Source organism: Carassius auratus, unplaced genomic scaffold (assembly GCF_003368295.1).
Source record: "Carassius auratus strain Wakin unplaced genomic scaffold, ASM336829v1 scaf_tig00033242, whole genome shotgun sequence".
Taxonomy (NCBI): domain Eukaryota; kingdom Metazoa; phylum Chordata; class Actinopteri; order Cypriniformes; family Cyprinidae; genus Carassius; species Carassius auratus.
In genome coordinates this window covers 172,491-187,947 of record NW_020526061.1, presented here as the reverse complement: position 1 = coordinate 187,947, position 15,457 = coordinate 172,491, and the positions used below count along the sequence as shown (strand labels likewise).

At 34.9% G+C, this 15,457-nt stretch overlaps 1 protein-coding gene across 1 annotated transcript; it reads right to left on the bottom strand.

Annotated features, from left to right (window-relative positions):
• Positions 1-1,056: 1,056 nt before the first annotated feature.
• Positions 1,057-4,197, bottom strand: LOC113081141 (claudin-9-like). The gene is made up of 2 exons (XM_026253182.1): positions 4,122-4,197; positions 1,057-2,980 (listed from the first exon to the last, which is right to left on the bottom strand). The coding sequence occupies exon 2, from the start codon at positions 2,948-2,950 to the stop codon at positions 2,297-2,299; it is 654 nt and encodes a 217-aa protein (XP_026108967.1). The 5' UTR covers positions 2,951-2,980; positions 4,122-4,197; the 3' UTR covers positions 1,057-2,296.
• Between the last annotated feature and the right edge of the window lie 11,260 nt (positions 4,198-15,457).

The window sequence follows — 15,457 nt, the reverse complement described above, 5'->3', positions numbered from 1 at the left end:
TTCTCACGCAACTTCTGGGTGGAGCCACTGCACTGACACAACTGAGTTAACCAATAAACGTCTGTTCTTGAGACATGTAACGTTAGCCTGCTTACAGAAGCCAACATCTGAAGTGGATCAAAGAAGTTAATCAAAGTTGTCCTAAGACAAGAACGGGTATTGTTTTGGTTTTAGGAAAACTTTAATGAAAGGTTTTTTTATCCACTTCAAATGTGACTGTAACTGACTTAACTGGTATCTCTTTATAATGCCGATTTATAATGTACAAATACATGTGACCTTGCACCACAAAACCACCTGGAAAAAAAGAGATGAATAATAAGCTTTCCATTGATGTATGCCTTGTTAGGATAGGAGAATATTTTACTGAGAAAATCTGGAATTTAATGCAAAAAAAAATAAATAAAAAAAATAAATGAATATATATATATATATATATATATATATATATATATATATATATATATATATATATATATATATATATTATTATTATTTATTTTTATTTTTTTTGGAGAGAATCCCCTTTAAAGTTGTACAAATGAAGCTCGTAGCTATGCATATTACCAATCAAAAATTTAGTTTTTATATATTGACAGTTGGCAATTTACTTTGGCATATATATATATATATATATATATATATATATATATATATATATATATATATATATATATATATTAACCCATTTGTATTGTTGGCTATTGCTACAATTATCCCTGTGCTACTTAAGACTGGTTTTGTGTTCTAGGGTCAATAACATTTAAACAATCTAGGTCTGTCTGTCTATTTCTTCAATTTCGTAGCAGCCTACTGCTTGATACAATATTGTCAACGTATCTGTAATCTGTATTGATGCTTTGGCAATATTAAATGTAAAAGGGAGGTAAAAATAATTAGACAACAACAACAACAGCTGCAATTAATGTTAAAGTGGTGAAATCATCCAAATAACTACTGAAGGTGAGGCAGCCATACACTAGTCGGTAAGACCCAATGAGAGGCTTGGGTTTGACTGTCTTCTTGTGGACAGTAGCAGTAATACACGTGTTAACATCAGGGCTTACAAATTAACCCAGTTTAGAGCCAGCTAACATGCTGCTCTCTCTGTGGGGGTCACTAATGTCTCTGAAGTATGGATGCTGATGAATTCCTCCTCCTCTGATGGTGTCTGTTTCTCACACGAGCTCATATGCCACACATCCTCCAGTATAGTGACATCATCAGAGCAACAGTGGACTCTCTGTTTATTGTCCCTGTCCTGTATTCTGTTATTGTGTCGCGTGATCCCTGCCAACGCATTAACACACGCATGCAATGCATGTCCAGGCAACACTCATCAACCTACATTATTCTATTAGGTTTATTAGACAAATAATACACAGTGACACATCAATAAATAAACCAAATGAGATAAACATTAATTATTCTGAGCATTGAAAAAAGACATAAGAGCAATATGTGAGGCTGTGATACAACAAAATCAGAGTAACTTAATTACTGACATTCATATAGCATGTAAAATATCCATCAGGAATATTTAGCGACAAGTTAGTCGCTAAAGGCTTGGAAATGTATTTAGATTCAATGTAAGAATGAATTAGAGATTACAATATCTTAATGAAATTTAACTTTCTAGAAATAAAGAGGATGTCATACACCATTATGCCATTATAAGCAAATGTTATTGATTTTAGTACAAGTAGAAATTCAGAGAAAGCACCAGACAGCTCTTTTCCACACGGAGACAAGCTGTCAAAAGCATTTTCAAAAGTACCATAAGAGTATCATAACATCATTGATAAATGTTTCTGTGTGTTGTGAATAAGCTGATAGTTTACTGATATATCCGCAAAAAAAAACAACCCTGATTAGCTGGTCTTAGTTGGTTTTAGCTGGTTGTTTCAACTAGTCTCACAGCTTAGGTGCGTTCCCCAATAGCTTTGTTAGCTAACTATTGTCGTTAGTTCCACTGAAGTCTATTGATAATGACAGAACTTGCGACCATAGTTGTTTTTGGGAAATGAACCCCAGACCAGCTAAAACCAGCCAACCAGTGTAAGCTGGGTTTAGCTGTTGTTGTTTTTTTCTTCAGCAGGGCAAATGCAATTGTACATAAAAATGGATAATAAAGAGCCAATTAAAATCAAATAAATAACCTGCATAAAGTCTATGGAACAACAGTGTACAGTTTTTGAAAGACATAACAGTGAATACATGATAATATTCCTGCAGATTAAGGCTTCTAGATGAGCACTAGGGCACAGTTTATCCAGGCTGAGTCTTTTACCCTCTCTTACACAAAGACTTTCTCAGGTTTGCTCTCTGCTGTGGACTGAGGGTTTCCTTTGGCGCTTTTTCCAAAAACAGGCACGGCTGGAGCTCCAGGGGAGGTGGAGCCTAAATACAGCAAAGCCCCTCCCACCAGTATCAGCACAGTCACGCCCCATCCCAGGTAGAGCGCTGATCCTAGCTCGCGTTTCAGTGGGGCAGCGACGTTCGGGTCATGGAAATCACGTATTATGACATACGCGGTCCAACACACCGGCAAAAAGAAGAAAAACGCAGCCGCGACGAAGAGCAGGGCGCCGACACGCACCAGCCGAGCTTTGGTCTCGTGCGCGTCCCCCAGGCAGCGGGTGCACTTGAGCCCGGTCACGCAGAGCGGGAGCGCCAGCAGACACAGGAGCAGCGACAGCACGCACAGGGCACGGCACATCTGGGCGGAGCTTGAGAGGGCGAGGCCGGAGTCATAGACTTTACACTGCAGGCGGCCCCACTGCGACAGACACGTCATCCACAGCCCCTCCCACAGCACCTGAGACACCACCAGCTCGTCCCCCACGAACGCCGACACACGCCACCAGGGGGCGGCACAGACCAGGATCCCGAACGCCCAACCTGCCACGCCCAGGACCAGACCCATCACCTGAAGACCTGTGTTTGCCATGACTGATCCTCAACCGAACACTGATTCACTCTGCAGAACACAATGATTTTTTTTAGTTAGACTTTTTTAGCTTGATCCTCCCTTAAAATAAAATACAATAAAATGACAATGATTATGTGTGCAGTTCCATTTCTGCTGGTAAATAAAATATTTGTAATATAAATATGACCCTGGTCGTAAGTCACAAGGGGTAAATATGTGGCAATAGCCAACAGCACATTGCATGTGTTAAAAAATATTTTTCTTTAATGTCAAAAATCTTTAGGATATGAAGTCAAGATCATGTTTCATGAAGATATTCTCAATATTTTATTTTATTTGCACACTTTGATTCCAGATTTTCAAATAGTTTTATCTTGGTCAAATATTGTCCCGTCCTAATAAATCAATACATTATTATTTTTATTTATTTATTTTTAAATACCCTTATATGACTGCTGGTTTTGTGGTCCAGTGCTGGGAAATAAATGGTCTGATAGGTATTGGTAAAAATGTTTAAACCCAGTCCTCTGGGTAGTTTTTATTCAACACAACTGTTGCTTAAAAATTACTCTGTTTATATTTCTTGCTTTAAATAAACCCAAAATAAGTTAAGTCACAAATTTAATCAAAATTATGCATTCATAATTCTGGCATAATTAGGTAAAGTGATTGTTTCTATTAATTTCAAACATCATAACATCATTTGAAAATTATGAATTTTGCTATGAGGGTTAAGTAAGAAACTCTTTAAGTAGAGAAACTACTATTGATCAGTAACACTAGAGGTTAACACTAGCTAATGTTTTAAGTAACAGTGATACATTTATTACAATGATTATTCATATATTTAATGTTAGTTCACAAAATGTTCATGGTTAATTCATGTTACATGTTATTAAATAAAATTTAGCAATTATAACTTTTGATTTTAATAATGTATAACTAAATAATGACATTTCCATTAACAAAGATTAATTCGTTTTAGAAGTAGTTGTTAACAATGTTTTAATAACTAATATTAACAAATTAAACTTTTTTATGAAATGTTCCTAAATCCCTGCCATTAAAAAAAAAAAAATCTTATTGAAATCTTAAACTGCTTAAACTGACAGCAACAAAATTAACAAAAACAATTCAGAGGTTCAATCCATGAAATGATTTAGCGAGATGAAGTTTCTCGAGTACTTACAGTGTCTGAGGAGCGTCTGTGTGTGTTGTGCTGTTGTTGGACTCTCATCGGTGCTGGTAGAAACACTCTCTTTGTTCTTGCATGTGGGAGTAAATCAGCATCTGAGCCATGGACAATATCATCTCATTATTATGTCTACACACACAGCATAAATACAGCATGCATTTGTGCAAACGCGCGCACACACACACACACACACACACACACACACACACACACACACACACACACACACAGTGCTGTTGTGCTAGTTTAATTGGCTCTAAGGTGAAAATAAAACTGGATTTTGTCCACTCTAAATGATCACTAAATTATCACCACCCCACAGTCTGTTGAGCTGTAAGAAATACATTAAATGCTCCATTCAAACTGAAATCCCACATGGAAAAAAACTATATAAACATATATGTTTCAATATAGGTTTTTAATATATGTGACATATATAAAATTGGCAGTTTTCCTATATTATATGCACCTATATGTTCACCTATAATAGTAAAATTTAAATCCATAGCTTCTAGGCAACATAAATAAAAGTTCAAAATATAGAAATGTACATTATGTATTTACAAGAACAATCAAATAGTACAAGAACAAATATAAGACAAAAAACTGAACAGAAAAAAAAAATATCTTCATCAGTATATATTCAGTATATATATACGCATATATGCAGCATATTTGTGCATATACACTGCATATAGGTTTCATATATGCGCATATTTCCACATATAGGTTCTTTCCATGTGGGATAACAGGATGTGTGATGCATTTTTTAAACTTTAAGGAGGTGCGTTACACATACTTCCTTGAGTCAGGTTCACACTAGACAAAGACAGAGAGAGAGAGAGAGAGAGAGAGAGAGAGATTAAACGACCAAAACAGACGTCATGCATGGACATCATGTCAGCAACACACAGACCAGAAGGTAAGTCTAAATTAAATATCCAAATGTGATCCTCACAGAATACAGCTAGTTTAGTACCATACCGAGAAATGAATTATATACTGAGCTTTGTTTCTGGTGGTTGACAGTTCTGCACGGGACTGTTTTCAAAAGACATTTTTGACCATAACCACCTGTTCTTGCAACTTGCAACTTGTGTGTGCTACTCCTGCATGCACTGCAAATATTCTAATATTACATGATTTCCAGGCATCTTTATAACCACAGTTTTACTGCGGATGCCATGGTTAAACTATGGTTAGTGTAGCCATAGGGGTAATCTTCGGTCACCACACTCTAAAAATCCAACTTTCTAGGTTATTCACCTCAAACATTGTTTAAAAAATACTATATTGGCTTAAAATGAACCCAAAATAGGTTGTAAATTCAAAATCAGACACAGAATTACTGGAGTCATCAGCAATGATCAAAAGTTTAACATTTGTTAATAAACAATTTAAAAAGTTTGTTACTTAATTATCATTTATCAAACTTACTGTATCAATAAATGTTCATTTGTTTAACATTAAGCAATGTTGATATCCAACCTATTTTGGGTTTATTTAAAGCAATAGATATAAATATAGTAATTTTTAAGCAATAGTTGAGTTGAATAAAACTAGAGGGCTGGGTTTAAACATTTAACCCAAGACCTTGTTCGGTTCATATTTCACCCAGCGCAGGGTTGTTTTTAACCCAGCAGTTTCAGAGTGATGGTTAAACCATATCAATCACATTTTGTTTTTATTTGTGGTAAAACCATGGTGCAAACCAAGGGTGTGTATTTTAGTTATGGATATGACATATTTGGAGTTTTGACATAGGATATGTTCATTGCAATACTTTGGGCTGTTTTTGACTGGCCACTGGGCTAGCTTTGTCATGCAGACCCGAGATCCATCCAGTTGTAATTTTATTCTTGCAGGAGAAGGATTCGGACCTTCAGAGGATTTACAAAAACTAATATAAATGGTATGAAGAAAAAAAAAAACCTGAGTATATGTCATGTTACATTATTACAGTGTTTACAATAGATTTGAGATTCAGAGACTTATTCAGTGTGTGATTTGGTAGTTTAAATATTTGACATCTCTTTGTGGCAAAATAATATGATTTATTAATTATATTTGAGTATTTTAATCAATTGTAAGCTATTATGATTAAAGTGATTTCCATCCAATCAATTCTGGATGCAATACATACTGTACAGTATATAAGCAGAAAATATGAGATGAATACCATCTCGGGGTTAACTGAAAAAAAATTCTAAATGTTAATTTCCTTCTTGGAAAGGGCCATAGCTTTGGTTTGAAGGGTCCCGGTGCAGGCTGTAGCTGTAAATAGCACAAATTAATAATGTTATTTTTTTTTTTTTTTTTTTTTTTTTTAAGTTTTGTAGTCAAATGTAAAATATAATTGCCTGCACTGTGTAAATTAAACATAGATTAACAATTGTTAAAACTACTAGTAATTCAGTAAAGAGCTCTGAGGAATTTTATTGCTTCTAATTTCTTGGATCAACTTTAAGGGGACACACCAAACAGACTTCAAAGAACTAGCAGCATCAAAATCCGACACATTACCGCTCAGACTACAGCCGACTGTAAACTAACATCTGGGTTTTGTGCCTTCATCAGATTAATTAAATGATCAGCAGAAATCAATAGCATATATTTGTCATTTAAAAGGAGAAACTAAAACAAAAGATATACAAGGCAAATCCAGATAAACGAAATGTAAACAAATCAGTGCTTACCATTTTGAATATCAATTAAAGTATAATTGATATTCAAAGATAAAATATATTTAATAGAAAACCATTATATTATTATTAAATCAATCCAGCCTTCTTTCAATAAATGAACAAATAAATAAAAAGTGTTAATTATTTCAAATATATTTGACCGCCAGTGTGTAAATAAAATAATGCATGTGATCATAATAGCAAATTTTTATTAGGCTATAATCAGGGGCATCATACACTCATGATTATGGTCATGCTATAACATATTTTTAATAAGACTGAGTTTATATTTAATGTGAATTTAACATTGAAAGTTAATGTGAACAAAACATTGCAAGTAGTGCTACTATTCATAACACTTTTGTTGTACAGAAAGAGGGCAAATGACATTTAGCTTACATCACAGAACATTTTTACTAACATTCTAATTCAAGCACTCTCAAAAACACCCATTAAAATCACTGAAGCTGTATTAAATGAATATCTTACAGATTCGTACACACATTCACACTTTGTTATTTCTGATGAGGGAATGCACCATAGAGAAGTATTCAGACATTGAGCCAGTGAAAAAAACACCAGTATTTTAGCAGTGACTCATATGAACACCTCTGATTGGCCATTGCTATGGCATTTATATACAGGTGCTTCTCAATAAATTAGAATGTCGAGGAAAAGTTCACTTATTTCTGCAATTCAACTCAAATTGTGAACTCGTGTATTAAATAAATTCAATGAACGTAGACTGAAGTAGTTTAAGTCTTTGGTTCTTTTAATTGTGACAATTTTGGCTCACATTTAACAAAAACCCACCAATTCACTATCTCAACAAATTAGAATATGATTTGATTTGATTTTTTATTTTTATACAGGAAAAGATTAAATACGCTAGACACGCTAATCAACTCAAAACACCTGCAAAGGTTTCCTGAGCCTACAAAATGGTCTCTGACAGTCATTAACACCATTCACAGGTAGTGTAAGTCATAAACATTAATTTTCAATAAGCTGGCTGTTCACAGAGTGCTGTATCCAAGCATGTTAATAGAAAGTTGAGTGGAACGAAAAAGTGTGGAAGAAAAAGATTCACAACCAACCGAGAGAACCGCAGCCTTATGAGGATTGTCAAGGAACCTGGATTCAAGAATTTAAGAGAACTTCAGATGGAATGGACTGAGTCTGGGGTCAAGGCATCAAGAGCCACCACACACAGACATGTCAGGGAATTTGACTACAGTTGTCATATTCCTCTTGTTAAGCCACTCCTGAACCACAGACAACGTCAGAGGCATCTTACCTGGGCTAAGGAGAAGAAAAACTGGACTGTTGCCATTGGTCCAAAGTCCTCTTATCAGATGAGAGCAAGTTTTATATTTTATTTGGAAACCAAGATCCTACAGTCTGGAGCAAGGGCGGAGAAGCTCATAGCCCAAGTTACTTTAAGTCCAGTGTTAAAGTTTCCACAGTCTGTGATGATTTAGGGTGCAATGTCATCTGCTGGTGTTGGTTCATTGTGTTTTTTGAAAACCAAAGTCACTGCACCCATTTACCAAGAACTTTTGGAGTACTTCATGCTTCCTTCTGCTGAGCAGCTTTTTGAAGATGCTGATTTCATTTTCCAGCAAGATTTGGCACCTGCCCACAATTCCAAATCACCAAAAGTTGGTTAAATGACCATGGTGTTGGGGTTCTTGACTGGCCAGCAAACTCACCAGACCTGAACCCCAGAGAGAATCTATGGGCTATTGTCAAGAGGAAAATGAGAAACAAGAGACCAAACAATGCAGATGAGCTGAAGGCCACTGTCAAAGAAATTTAGGCTTCCATACCACCTCAGCAGTGCCACAAACTGATCACCTCCATGCCATGCCAAATTGAGGCAGTATCTAAAGCAAAAGGAGCCCATGCCAAGTATTGAGTACATGTACAGTAAATTAGCATACTTTCCAGAAGGCCAACAATTCACTAAATGTTTTCTTCTCTTTTTTTTATTGGTTTTATGAAGTATTCTAATTTGTTGAGATGAATTGGAGGGTTTTTGTTAAATGTGAGCCAAAATCATTACAATTAAAAGAACCAAAGATTTAAACTACTATAGTCTGTGTGCACTAAATTTATTTAATACACAAGTTTCACAATTAGAGTTGAATTACTGAAATAAATGAACTTTTCCTCAACATTCTAATTTACTGAGAATGGAAACATTTAGACAAAAAGGTTCTTCTGTGGCATCGTGAAGCACCGTTATTTTTAAGGGTGGAGTTTCAAGAAATCCATACATTTGTGACACACTTTCTCTATATCCTTAGCATTGTTTAAATATTTTGTATTATTATCATGTGTTCTAACATAAATGCAATAAAATAGTACATAAAAACACCAATGTGACCTGTTCAAAAGCTAAATGCAATTTACATTTCAGTTCAATATTCATTTTAAACTGTGCATTTGTCACGTACGGTGTTACAAGAAGCACGGGAGAGATCCAAATGCAGGTAAACAGGTTTATTAAGGGGCAATCCAAAAGAGTAAACAGTCCAGGCAGGGTCAAAAACCAGAAAATCCAAAAATATAAACACAAACAAAAACACACATGAAGAGCAGACTCTGGAAAGTAACATTCATACGACAAGGATTCCATGACAACAACCCATTCTCACTCCAAAGGCGTCAAAAACCGAAGCATGGTCAAGCACCCTAGCGTCACTTTTATGACGCCAAATGTGCCTCTCGGCGTCGAATATCGAAGCACTACGACCTTCATTGCTTTCAATGGGAAACTTTTGGCATCAGAATTCGACACGAGGACATGAGATGTTTATCGCTATGAAATCACGTTCAAGAAGTCTCATTCAGCACACATCGCGATACTTGCTATCAGTTCCACAGTTTGGGTGAGTAGTCGTATATACGCTCTTTTAATGCCTTTTATAAAATGTATTCTGTCTTATTTATTAATCAGATTAGTGCCCTATGTTTAATCGCTGTATTATATAGGTCATCCGCGGCTGTCTTTGAGTTTCATTGCGTTTAAATAAATGAAAACAGCTGCTAATTAGTCTGATTAAACTCTATCTGTCACCTGACGTGCCATGGACCTTAGAACAGTTTTATATTATTAATTTCAGGATTAATGATGTAAGTTGTATTTGTAGTAAAATCATGGTAATCACGACACTTACAATAGTAATAAATGAAATGTGAAGTTAAAACACAGTAAACAGGACATTAGTAACTGTAACTGTAGTTTTACTATGGTATATTAATAATCAATACAACAATACAATAATCACCAAACCAGCTATGTTTGTATCACTATAATGTTAGTGATTTTATGTGCTTTTATATGACAGATATCACAGTAATCATATGTTCTGTAGCATGCTTTTAATACCTTTTAATGTAAATCCAAAAAAAAAAAAAAAATCAAATTAAAAATAAATAATAAAACATGCATTTTTCCATCTTGCAGTTCTTTCATATCAGTTTATATATATATATATATATATATATATATATATATATATATATATATATATATATATATATATATATTTATTATATCTAAATATTTTGCATTCATAACATTCTGTATATAATTCAATTTTATTTACTCTCCCCTTTTTATTATTTTTATTTTTAGCTGAAAAGACGTAAAGGCAGTCAGCCCAGTGGTGTTTCTGGAGAGGGATTTCTTCAGAAATGGAGAAGACAGAAAGCTGCGGAGGCAGATATTTGCAGCAGTAAGTCTGTGATAGTTTGTCCCTTTTATCAAACATTCCTGCTGTTATAATTTGTACAGCATTTGTTGTTTCTTAAACTGTTGCACTGTCCAAATACCCACACTTGCCATCTTTGCACTTGACCACTTGATTACTTATTTGACGTCTTTCCTGTATTTTGCCTAGTGTTCAAGTGAGCATGATGACCACAAGTGTGTGTCGAACTTTTCATGACCTGATGACTGTGTTTCCCAATCCTGATCCTGGAGAACCCCAGCACTGCACGGTTTTGGCGTCTCTCTTATCTGCCTTGGAGTCTTCACTGATGAGCTGATGAGTTGAATCAGGTGTGTTTGATCAGGGAGACATCTCAAATGTGCAGTGTTGGGGTTCTCCAGGACCAGGATTGGGAGCCACTGCCTTATGGGACACTTATGTGTTTACAGAGATTTTTAATAACTAATTATCAATATTTCACATACTGTACATTGGACAGCTTTCCATGACCTCTTGTGAGATCTCGGCAAAAAGTCTGACTATTTATTCCAAAACATGATGTATGATGGGATACACAAAGCTTTGTATAGCGCTCCGGAGCAGTATTGGAGAGGTTTAGTGTGTGTTAAGGACGCTGTGCTTTGGCATTATTAAGACCGGGGACAGTCTCGTTCACACACTGTCACGTACACACACTCTCAAGTGGCCAAGACTGCAAGTGTGGGTATCTGGACAGGGTCAAAGTCTTAAAAATAATCCCTAAACACATCACAGTCTTAATAATCCAGTTTAACACTTGTATGATATTGTACAAGCCCCAGGATGGTCTCATCTGACACTATCAAAAGAATTCATATTACTATAGCTTGCTATTAATTACTTGCTTTCAATAATGGATGCATTTAACATTTAATTATACAGCATCTTTACAGATTATGCTTTTATGGTCTAAACAAAACACAGTGTAATGTATAAGTTGAATGTAATTTAATATTTCCTTCCTTTCTGTCTTACAGGATTGTTTGAGGATAACGCTGTAGCTCCATCATGCACAAGGACTCACCTCGTTAACTCTTTGTCACCCACACACACAGATATGGTCCCTGGATCAGTGATTAGACTTTTGTTTGATTTTTGCAGAAGATGTAACTTTGTTTTAATTATAAGCTCATAATGAAAACATTACAGAACCAGTGATGAAAACAATAGTTAAAAATAGCGCTCCATATTAAAAATATATTGCACACTTGACATGCATGTCTTCATGGTGTTTTTTTGTGAGTTTGAAACATTTACATTGTGTTGTATAACATTTTGGTCACAACACTTTTTCCAGTGTTCTCTGAAAGACATACTGTATTTACTGTTTTTTAATAAAAGCATTTTCATTTGCATACTGAAAATAGTTAATGTTTACAACATAACTGCCTTTTTATTCTTTATGGTGGCAAAAATGAGCTTGGTGACAGAGGATGCAGTGTAGTAATTTGGGCATGTTGTCTTTAAATGAGTTTGACATATAAATAAATAATGGAAGATCCTTACAAAAATATGCATGTTATTATGCTTTATGTATTTATTTGTTCATTCATTCATTCATTCATTCATTCATTCATTCATTCATTCATTCATTCATTTATAATTTCAGTTTTTATTCCTAGAGTTCAAATGGTAGAGAATGGTAAATCACAGAAACACAAATGTGAACAATTTTAACTTTAAAACACAATGTAATATGCAATGTAAATTTTAGAAGCACGTCATTTGATTAGTAAATATATTTGTCTTTGGTCAAAAAAAAAAAAAAAACAAATCTTAAAAATGTGTCTTATATTTATTATAGAGGAATCTGTCTGTTGGATACAACTGCGACTGCTGGGCATGTGCACATCAATATTGCCCAATGTTTGTCAAGCTGAACAACGGAGGAAGGTGAAGACGTTAATAAAACAGAATCTAATAAGTAGCAAGCTTAAACTATTGTTAACCGAATCTATCCCTTCAGCCGAAAAACGAAAGACATCTGTCATACATGGATAAGGAAGTGTGACGCTGCTGCTCAGCTTTGATGTCATTGGCTATGACTTTTCAGGACAGTCTGTGGTTGGACTATCTTTTAACCCATATTAAACAGCGCATCATGTTAAAAAGTATGTTTTGCTGCTATCATCACATTAGTAATATATTAAGTCAACAATGAAGTGTTGCTATCTTGACAAAAATGACATCTTTAGCGAGATCCTAATCCTAACCCTAAGCATAACTTCAATGAACTACAAAAAACAGCCCCCTAGTGTTGCCTTTGCATAGATAGAACGACGGAGGCTTGTGGGTAATGTAGTTTAAAACTTTTTATTAACGAAACGAAATAAATTGGATATCTAAATATGTTTATTGTGCAAACCTCTATGATATATTTGAGAGGCAGGCTGAAATGTGGTATTTTACAGTGAGCAATATTTAAAATGCCTTTATGTCAGCTTTCCATTTATTTCTGAAAACTGAGCTCAACATTATTTTATCAGCATAGCATAAGTAATAATCCTGCCCATTTTCTCTTTGATATGTTAATTGGACTCTGATTTACAGCCATTTGAAAAGTACAGTTTTGGGCTCTTCGGGGGGGTGCTACTGGGCCCCTGGGGGTAGAAGGGCAGTAAAACCTACATATATGTATTCTCCTCATCATGGACAACAAACTGAGCTGAGTCACATTTATATCTGACAGTTTTCACAGTTGTCTGTTTTCTAATTCTTACATCATTGCTATTATACCTTTTGACAGGACATTGTGAGGCCATCTGATGAAACATGGACAAATTTATTTAATAATGAAAATAGATTATTTCTTTGATTTTTGAAGTAAATGGCAAGAAATATAATGGATGAACCTGCAACAACTTGCCTTTATCTATTCCCCACCTGTAAAGCAGTAATCAAGGACAATGTATACACATTGTGATACTTCACTATTACACAAGGACAAATTCATGCAGTGCTAAGAATATATATATATATATAACTATTTAGCAAAAATCAGTGTAAAAATGTCCTCCTCACCCCCATATCTTGCTCCTCAGGTGCTGGACATCAGTAATGTGCGTGCTCTTGGTTTAATGCAGTACAAGATCCACGTTGATCATTCCTGCTACATTCTCAGTTATCCCTCAAGTGTTTGTAACAATAAAGCCCATGGCACCATCTTGTAATGCAGAATAATTAATCTCGTAACTCCCTTTATTTTACTAAAAAAAGTGCATATTTGTTACTAAAATATAAAAAAAAAATACTTTCTGGTGTACTGATGTCCCAGATGTTATTAATCCGATCAAAAATGTTTATGTCTTAAATAAAAAAAATAATCCCAATAATTAATATGTTGTTTTTCCAAGTCTAAAATAAACACATATGAGCCTACCTAGTAAAATTATGTATTTACCAAGAATCTTCAGAACACAATATTCACCATTTTCATTTTATTGAAGCATAGACTATAAAGTTGATAAAGTAGCATCAAGACAAATAAGATTCAATGAAAATAATTATCATCAAAAATACATTAACCTCATATATAAATCAGTTCACACAGATGAGTGATAAAATGTCCTTAAAAGTCACACAGTCCCATCCAGTCAACTGTGATACAGATCATGTGATACATATAAGACATGAGATACTGTTCCAGAAAATTCCCATCATCACATCTAAACTGGTTTCATCTCCCCATCGTGTTCTTCTCGTGTCTGGAAACAGTTTGTGGTTGATGTCCAGCACTGATGTGGTGTAGCTTGTCCTCAGCCAGAGGATCTCTCAGTCCTAAGATCCCAGACCTGGTCAAAGTGAAACAAACAATCCAGATGAAGTTGTTTAATGGACAGAGAGCTCATCTTATGTTCTGTGTGATTTTAGCAGTGTGAGCAACTATGACCCTTGTAGTACTGTACACTTACCATTCTTCAAGCTGGTTTGAGACCTTTTGAGAAGCTTTTTCTCTGAAGAGAATTTAGCACATCTTCTTTCACTCCTTTCAAGAGCATCACTTGGTCAAAACCCCTCATTTGGTTGATGAGATCATCTGTACAAATTAAAATACTGCAATAAAAATGTAATTCTGCAAGAATTAAGAAAAAGTTACAGAGGCAAAGGTCTTGCTCATGAGACTGCATTAGCATGTGTAGTTCTCAGAGACTCTAGAATTCATCTATTGTTGCAGTAAATGTGTTTTCTTCCTCTAGAATCTTTCTCCAAAGTTCCTGACTTCTCTCACAAATGTGTTTTAGTCTGTGCAGTGTAAGGCCTGGCTTCAAACCAATCCACTATCAATTCACAATTTATAACATAACATTTAGAAAACAATGAAATAATGTACATTGGTGTTTATATCAACTAAACCAATTTCATGACACTTGTCTGCTAATAAAACAGGTGGTGTGTTTTTAAAAACATAATATTAAAAATGTCCAGTCACACTTTGCTAACATGCTGTAATTGTAATAGCAAAAAAAGAAATCAAGGCTGACATGACCAATTCTGTGAGAGATCATCATAAAATGTTGTATAACACAGCATTGCTTCAACACACACATACCAGAGGACTTCTGTTTGTTTGAGCACAAGATGGCTGTCTTCATTTCTCATCCTGAGCAAATCATTTCCTTGGTCTTCCTTCTCTTCTGTCAAACAAGATAATCTCTACTTACTCTGTGTGCAATTAATATTGCTCATTAAACATAATTAAGTTAATTTAAAGTAAGATTGAGACCAGAGCATTTGAGGAGTAAATGTTGATTAAAAAAAAATATTCTAAACAAATGTACCTGGGAAGAGCTGATTGTGGCAAGAGTCGCTGAGACTCAGTAATAGCTCTTTTAGTTTTTAGGAAGGTTTGTGAGGGTTGGCTCTTGAGTGAGCTGTTGAGCTTGATATT

Bases quoted from the DNA above. Each gene is read 5' to 3' on its own strand.
- LOC113081141 (XM_026253182.1), bottom strand. From the start codon at position 2,950: ATGGCAAACACAGGTCTTCAGGTGATGGGTCTGGTCCTGGGCGTGGCA.